The sequence below is a fragment of the Electrona antarctica genome (genome assembly GCF_951216825.1).
Source record: "Electrona antarctica genome assembly, chromosome: 14".
Lineage (NCBI taxonomy): Eukaryota > Metazoa > Chordata > Actinopteri > Myctophiformes > Myctophidae > Electrona > Electrona antarctica.
This window is the reverse complement of record NC_136795.1, coordinates 37,300,721-37,309,708: the sequence shown is the minus strand read 5'-3', so window position 1 is coordinate 37,309,708 and position 8,988 is coordinate 37,300,721. Positions and strand designations below refer to the sequence as shown.

General features: G+C 42.8%; 1 protein-coding gene across 1 annotated transcript; it reads left to right on the top strand.

Moving 5' to 3' along the window:
• Nucleotides 1-2,600: 2,600 nt before the first annotated feature.
• Nucleotides 2,601-8,850, top strand: unm_sa1261 (un-named sa1261; the record flags this gene model as incomplete). The annotated part of the gene is made up of 3 exons (XM_079520636.1): nucleotides 2,601-2,775; nucleotides 6,024-6,226; nucleotides 8,003-8,850. 3 exons carry the CDS (start codon nucleotides 2,601-2,603, stop codon nucleotides 8,819-8,821), a joined length of 1,197 nt encoding a protein of 398 aa, XP_079376762.1. The 3' UTR covers nucleotides 8,822-8,850.
• Nucleotides 8,851-8,988: the final 138 nt, after the last annotated feature.

Here is an 8,988-nt window from a genome sequence, read left to right as displayed (position 1 = left end):
TTTAAATTAGCACTGAGGAATGCAACACACTGTGATATTTTCATGACATAATGTTCATCTACAGGAAATACATACCGGTACATTTAAATGTACTAACTAAACCATTTGAAGAAACAAGACATTTGTTTGCTAGTTGTAGTACTTTGATTTATTAAAATCTTGTCATTGCATCTTTCATATCATTACGATTATCATCAGTATACCTATTTAATATTTATTATACCTTGTGACACGCTCCATATTATGGCCAATACAGAATTAATTCCATATGTTGATCTGACCTTATCTGACCTCATCAAACCTATACACTCAAGACACTGCCCCCGCTGCCACCCTTAGATATATATACCCTATATATGCCACCCGTAGCTCCATATATGGAGCTGACCTGTTCTGACATTCCATACTCTATGTTGATCTGACCTCATCAAACCCTGTACACTCAAGACGCTGCCACCCTTAGATCTCCATATATGGAGCTGACCTGTTCTGACATTCCATTATGTTAATCTGACCTCATCAAACCCTGTACACTCAAGACACGCTCCATTTATGGCCAGACCTCATCAAAACCTGTACACTCAAGATACTGCCCCCGCTGTCACCCTTAGATCTTCATATATGGAGCTGACCTGTTCTGACATTCCATATGTTGATCTGACCTCATCAAACCCATACAGCCCATGATGCTGACATCATCACAGTATCATGTGAGTATTCTAAGACAGGCACAGATGGACGTCATTCACAGGATGTAGCTATAGCGTTCTGCATCATACCATCAGGGCTGTGAAGTCATAGTCGATAACTTGGCCGCCGCGGGTGATGAAATAAAGGATATTGCAAATGAGTGTTGCTTGACTTGTCTCGTGGCAGAAGGCAGGCTGAGAGGCATATTTACTGAGAATGAAGCTGAGCAGAGCGAGAATGATCAGATTAGAGGCAGGCATTCATTCATATTGGAAGCTCATTAATACTGTTTATCTTCCTGATCTGAATCTGCAAATAGCAATGTTTTGCTGTCAGACAGTAATGCTTCTTTGTTGAGCACACAGTAGATACAGGATTGCGCTGAATAATAATACACAGAGTGTACTTTAGTTGCTAACATTTACATAAACATGACTACATGTTGAGTTAGTGACCTGACCTACATTGAGACTTGTAAGAACCTATTCAACTTCATGAACTAGAACAAAAGAACAAAGGACTTGAATTGTGGATGTGTGTGTTCGTGTCGTCTCTTCTGCTGTTTGAACTACTGGTTCAGTGTTCTCCTGTCAGGGGAAACGGCGGCTTGTGATCTTGGACACTTGAAAGTGGTTCCGCTGAACAGGGAGGGGATGCATGTTGTTTACTGCATGATATTTGAAGATTACATAAGAGCTCATTTGGCTAGGATACAAAACACAGATGTCTCCACTTTGATGTTTGTAACAGGAAAAAAAACGTGGTGTGTGTGTGTATATACAGTACTGTATATTGTACAGTATGTGCATTGTATACTGCACAATTGTGTGGGAATGAATGCATGGATGAATGCTGGTTCAAATTCCACCTTAAGCACTTTCACCCAGGCATCCCAAAAACTTCAATCTTCTTCTTTCTTTCTTTTTTAAAGCCGATCTACAAGCTCATAACCTGTTGTGGCACATTGTGAGCTTGAAGACGGCAATTTTTCGAATAGAGGAAGTATGTTTTATTTAACCCATTTAGACCTGAGGACGCATCAGTGTCACCTTATAGCTTTTAACCACTTTAACCATTATTTTAAACTTTGGCTGTTGAAAAATAGCAGATCTACAAGCTTGTAGATCTGATATTCTTTTTAAATCGTGAAAATGTGGCACAAATCTTGAACGTGAACGTTTAACTTTATGTTTTACTCAAAATTTGCTTCTGGGGGTTCCCTGACGCCCTGGAACAACATATTTTCAGATGGCGGTCTGCGGCCAAATACAGAAAATTCTGTGGGTCTTTGACATGAAAGGGTTTGAGCACCAGTGTACCACTGATACGTTTTTCAGAAAACTGTCAGGATTTAGAAGACATTTGTAGAATCTGGTCGCATCAATGGGTTAAGTGGTTAACCTTCCTGCTCCTCCCATTCTCCCTCGCAGGAACAGAAGTCTCCAGAGCAGCCTTCCTCTGCCCCTGGCCTCTCCCTCACAGGAACAGAAGTCTCCAGAGCAGCCTTCCTCTGCCCCTGGCCTCTCCCTCACAGGAACAGAAGTCTCCAGAGCGGCCTTCCTCTGCCCCCGGCCTCTCCCTCACATCAGGAACAGAAGTCTCCAGAGCGGCCTTCCTCTGCCCCTGGCCTCTCCCTCACAGGAACAGAAGTCTCCAGAGCAGCCTTCCTCTGCCCCTGGCCTCTCCCTCACAGGAACAGAAGTCTCCAGAGCAGCCTCCCTCTGCCCCCGGCCTCTCCCTCACATCAGGAACAGAAGTCTCCAGAGCAGCCTTCCTCTGCCCCCGGCCTCTCCCTCACATCAGGAACAGAAGTCTCCAGAGCGGCCTTCCTCTGCCCCTGGCCTCTCCCTCACAGGAACAGAAGTCTCCAGAGCAGCCTTCCTCTGCCCCCGGCCTCTCCCTCTGGAAGAATGAGCTCCTCACCCCATGGCTCCTCCCGTGCATCCATGGACATCCTGGAGGAGCTCCAGGTCATCGCTGCCCAGAACCTCGAGAAGCTGGACATCAACAAATACTATGAGGTCATCCGAGAACTGGGAAAGGGCACATATGGAAAAGTGGACCTGGTCATCCACAAGATCAGAGGTAACTCTATGAAGGATGTTTGGTTACCCACTGCAAAAAGTCTGAAAGGCTTTAGCCTGATTGATGATTAGTCGAACATTGTCTCATGCCGAAAATAGTTGACAAGCTCACTGAGCTGGTAAATTAGCTATTTTCGGTGCAGGAGTATTAATTAGGCATTTCTGCTAGTCATGCACTCATACATGTATCGCAGCAATGGTAGATGAGCATCCAAGGTGATTATGCAAATGATACTCTCTTTTAGAGGTAGTAACATTCAGTTAATTCTCTTATCATCCTGATTTGAAGATTATTTGGCTTGCAAGTGTATTTCTGCATCCTAAATCCTAAGAAATAGATCAGATTATTTCAGTAATTGAGCACAGATCAAAATTCTAAACTCATAATTCACAATGAATAAATATTTTCTGAATTTAAATCTAAAGCATTGTGCACCTGCTCCAATTATATTAATCATAGCTTTTATAGAAACACAAAGAACCCATCTACAGTGTAGTACAGTGGTTTCTGTCACCAATTGAGGCACTGAACTGAATTGATCACTTAAATGGGTAGTGTAGTGCGTTTCCTTTTTTTTACATAATAGTAATCCTTTTTTGTCAAAACATGGTTACATAACAAACAGCTTAAAATACATGGTACACAGCATTAAATTAGACATTACAGTATAGACAATAGTATTACTTTGAGTATTCGCTTATGGAAATCGCCAGTGTGAATTCACAGGAGTTCAATAGCGAATTGAGTAGAATTCTATTGTCCTGACTCCTGTATCAGACATATATACAGGTTCATAGACTCCAGAGAGAACCAGTATACTGTAGCTTTATTGTTGTACATTTACAATTCCAATTTGGCAGTGAACATACTGTAACTGGGCAAAAGGTTTTAAATTTTAAGGGAATTTATGATCTCTGAATTGTAGATCTGTGTTAATTTTAGGGTGGCTGGATATTTAGATTAATCTACAATATTCTTAGGAAAGAGCTATTCATAAAAAGCGAAGCATCAAATCTCTTTTTACTATTATTGTCAAGAAACACCCCGGGGGCCATTGCATCCAAGTTCATCAAACGTTGGGGCCAGATAGATGGTTCATAAATATACAACATCATTATGTTGGTTGCTGCTGAACAGTTCTTTGAGAAGAAAACAACCATTGCAAGGATATTATTCAGTTCTCTGTTGAAATCTAGTTTCAACTTTCAACTCTGCTGCAATAGGGTTGCATTCTTTTACATTATGGAATTGATTTCAAGATTACTTCAGAGATGACGTTAATGGAAAAACGTCCTGTGGCAAATGGATCTTTCATGCAAGTCTAGCTGCCTGCTCAATGCTTTCTTGGTGCAATAAGCAGAGCTGAGCCAGTGGTATTGGAGAAGCATCCCTCCTCACCTTCGCTGACACACCAGCCATTACAGTAGCTACAGTCAGACAGACAACGTGGCATTTGAAGCTGGCATCTCTCCAACTTATTGTGTGGGTATTTCTCATCCTCTCAAATTAGTGGTGGTAATTTGTCTGTCTCCACGCCTATACTCACTGCTGTGTTGTTTTTGGCAGCAAATTTCTATTTTTGTTTAGTCATAGTCTTTGGACTGAAACTTAATTTAGTTTTAGTCATATTTTAGTCATCTGGAATGTTTTAGTGTTAGTCTAGTTTTAGTCGACTAAGTGTCATGCGATTTTAGTCGACTAAATCTACAGTTGATTTAGTCGACTAAAATGTATTTTGGCGGGCCTTGATGCTGTTGTAATGACAGATTTTACACTTGCTGAAAATAGCAGATCTACAAGCTCACAACGCGTCGCAGCGCGACGCGTTGTGTGCTTGTAGATCTGCTATTTTCAGCATGCAAACCAAGTGTAAAATGACTTATACTGGATATCTTGTCCACTTTATTTGTTGACGAAAGTGTCAATATATTTAGTCTTAGCTTTAGTCACCAGAGCTTAGTTTCCATTTAGTTTTAGTCAGTGAAAAAAGGTAGTCGACGAACATCTTTCGTCTTAGTTTTAGTCGACGAAAACAACACTGACTCACTGCTGTGCTGTAGTTTTGGGGGAGTGTGTCTGATGAGTGGAGATGAAGTGAATCAAGGCTCTGGACTTATTGCTCTTCCCTCGAGACAGTGGAATGGATTTTAGGTTTCCAGTGGCTTCACATTACTGTGTACATGAGTGGTTTCCAAACGGATATTGGGACAACCTGTATGCAACTACAGTTGGGTGCCACCGATATTGTCCCTTATCATTTGACCCATTTAGGCCTGACCTCAAAATTTTAAAAAATCCTTCTAAATCCTCCAGTTTTCTGAAATAAATATTTTCACGATTTTTCAAAAATAGCAGACCTACAAGCTCGTAGCGCGCCACCATAGATCTGCTATTTTTCAATAGCTAAATTATAACATAATGTTTAAAACACCAAAAGGGGTTCCCGCCCAAAATGGGTTAACTGTCCTTTTGCGCAGATCACGCAAACCTCAGCAAAAAGAAAAGGACAATATCGATGGCCTCCAACTGTACATGAGTGGTTTCCAAACGGTGTGTAGAGGCACACTGCGTGCTGTAAGACAAGTCCAGATCGTGCCTTGGGAAATTGGGACAACCTGTATGCAACTATACAAATAACATTTGAATTACTATATTAATACTTTGTGCACACTCATTTCCAAATACAAATTAAATAAATTATATATCCTAAACAAATATTTGTGCTAAACATATTTGGGCACGACATTATAGGCAAATAAAAAAAGGAACTTTGAATTGTCCAAAATTCAAAGTTTGGTATTTGCTCATGGCCTGAGGCAAAATACACTTTCTTTTTGCCTAGTCTAATCTTCTAATTGTATTCCTGGCTGGATATGTTGACACCGCTGAATACATTCATAATTCCTGTTCAATTCCCTGCCAAATCCTGTACATCAAAGCAGATGAGGCCCTGCCTGCTACAGAGGCAACACTGTATGGAATCACAAATCCGACAGAGGATTTGGGATATTTACTAAATATACACAACCCAAAACCCAAATGGATTTAATTGAGTAATCCCACTCTCTTTAATTATTCATCAAATTTTAAAGTAAAAAATGCATCTTAATTGTGTTTCATTCCCACAATTAAGTAGCCATTAATTATAATCCCCATGGCACTGAAATGGAGCTAAAAATAGCATGAGAGGGGAACAGGTTTGTATACTTCATGCCAGTTATGTAAACTGGCTTGCTTTCCTGTTTCAGGCACAAAAATGGCCTTGAAGTTCTTGCGGAAGAAGACAACCAAGCTGAAGAGTTTTCTGAGGGAATACAGCATCTCTCTGTACCTGTCGCCCTGTCCCTTCATCATCAACATGTTTGGCATCGCCTTTGAGACCGACGACTTTTACATCTTCGCCCAAGAGTACGCCCTGGCTGGAGATCTCTTTGACATTATCCCCCCGCAGGTGAGAAAGAGCAGGGTACTGTACTAGGGCTGCCAGCCGCGGAACTATCCACTATTTTCATAGACTATTTGGATTACTATAGCCTATAGACTCTTCCGGGCCCCCGGGACTGCAACGCTATAGAGCGTTGCAGTCCCGGGGGCCCGGAAGAGAATTTCCCATTCATTTTTCCTATAGACGTTTCAGAAAGTATTTATTTAAAGACATTTAAGCCTCGGACAAAGCCAACTCGGCTCCTGACAAATCATGACCATAAACATTTTTTTGGGCCAAACAAATAATTAGGAAGAATAAAAAAGGGCAGGGTACAACACCTTTTTTAGAGTCTTTCTTCTTTATAAATATTTGTTCGGCCCAACATTTTTTGTTTATTGTCATGATTTGCCAGGAGCCGAGTTGTCTTTGTCAGAGGCTTAAATGTATTTCAATAAATACTTTCTGATACTTTCAGCTTTGTTAGCTTCCAATATAGTGTTTCAATTTTGCCTGCTCATTTATTTGTGTCATCACATACAGTTTCACTTGTTTATCCTGTATTCTGTATGAGTTCTCTTCTCTTTCCTGATTGGCTCAAATTGGTATCCCGACCTGAAAATGCGTTTTCTCTTCACTAAAGAGTTGGAGAGATATGGGAGCCGGGAGACCCCCGTTAAATAAAATTATATTTATATGTTACAGCCCACATGGGTCCCTTTCTTTATATTCTTATAAGAGTTAAATCACGGTATGTTTTATGATCACATGGATGTTACTGACTTGAAAGGAATGCTAAATGAATATGTGGTGCACCTGTGTAATAATGTGGTGGTTATGTGATCAAATGATCTGTAATATTAGTTTCCTCAGCCTAGGAAAGGTTGTAACATAATCCAGTTCTTTATTTCTCACCCTGCTCCCTGAAACAATTAGATCTATTTTTAGGCTCTCATTTCCAGCTCACTCACTGCAAAAACATATGCCATATCTATGTAAATTACAACAGATATCTTTGCTGTGTAAAGGTATTTCTGCAGTATGGAAGCATTTTTTGACATTCTCGCCATTTCTAATGATATGGATCGAGGGGTTTGGAATTTGCCACAGACCTAGCTCTGGTCCATAGCCTTCTACTGCTTCTACGATTCTGCCCTGCAGTATAAGGCTATGGGAGTTTTAAATCTCAAATCGAAATCAGACCAGCCTCTCCTCTTTAGTGGAAATCTCACGAACGTTTGACCTACTCACCAATACAAAGACGGGTTGTGTCAATAGAAAGCCTACTTTCCTTAGTGGACGCACTCTGAGCCCCCCACCACACATATAAACGGTACTTTTTGGCCAAAAGGGGATTTTGTTTCCACCGGAAAAAAAATACTTTGTTACTCCAATGCGCCCTCTACCGATATTGCCCAGAGAACTGCCTCATAGAGAATAATTTTCCTCCGGTGAAAAAAAATCCCTTTCTGGCCAAAAAGTACTGTTTATACGTGTGGTGGGGGGCTCAGAGTGCATCCACTAAGGAAAGTAGGCTTTCTAATGACACAACCCGCCTTTGTTTTGGTGAGTAGCAAAAACGTTCTTTTAAAATACGCTAAAGAGGAGAGGCTGGTCTGATTTCGATTTGAGATTTAAAACTGAAAGTCCCATAGCCTTATACTGCAGGGCAGAATCGTAGAAGCAGTAGAAGGCTATGGACCAGAGCTACCACATACCTTAACTTGGTGTTGTCCTGCGTGTGTGACTTCATCATTCTTTTATCTGCCTTATTATTTTATTTTCTCCCTTTCCTTTGTCAAGGTGGGGCTCACCGAGACGGTGGCCAAACGATGTATCCACCAGGTTGCGATCGCCCTGGACTACATGCACTGTAAAAAGCTGGTCCACCGAGACATCAAGCCAGAGAACATCCTCATCTTTGACAAAGAGTGCCGCAAAATCAAGCTGTCTGACTTCGGCATGACGCGCCGCGCCGGCTCCCCGGTGAAACGCGTGAGTGGAACCATCCCGTACACTGCCCCGGAGCTCTGCGACCCCATGCGCCACGAGGGCTTCTGTGTGGACTACAGCACGGATGTGTGGGCATTCGGCGTGCTGCTCTTCTGCATGCTGACGGGGAACTTCCCTTGGGAGAAGGCTATGCAGTGCGACGGCTTCTACGATGAGTTTGTCCGCTGGCAGCGCCGTAGGACGGGCACGGTGCCGTCACAGTGGCGCCGCTTCACTGACGACGCACTGCGCATGTTCCGGAGGCTCCTCTCCGTCGAGCAGGAGCGCCGCTGCTCTGTCAAGGAGGTCTTCAGCTATTTCAATCACTGCTGGATGCTGGACACAGAAAATGGGAATGCCGTTGGCGGCGGGGGGCTCGGGGGCAGCGGGCCCACGGTGGACATCAGCTCGTCTTCATCGGAGGAGGACGTGCTAGTGGACAGACTGAAGCAGCAGTCCTTGTCGCCTGGCTGCACGGTGGCGAAGGGGAGCATTCTGATGGACAACCATTACTCGTCCATGTCCACCAATAGCTCCCCCTCGTCCACGGGAAGCTACGAGCGGGTCAACCGAGAAAACAACGGAGGTGGCCGCATCCTGGTAGCCACAGCGATTGAGATCTGCGTGTAGAGGCTGGCTGTTCCATCCTGGGCTACATCAACGTGAGGGGGTGTTGCACCCGCACACCCAAGTAACACAAAGGTTGTCCGAGCTAAAGCGAGAGATCTTTCCAGGGAAGAGGAAGGAGAAATGAGAGAAAAGTGCGAAAAGAAACAAGGCAGCTGCTACAGTACTTT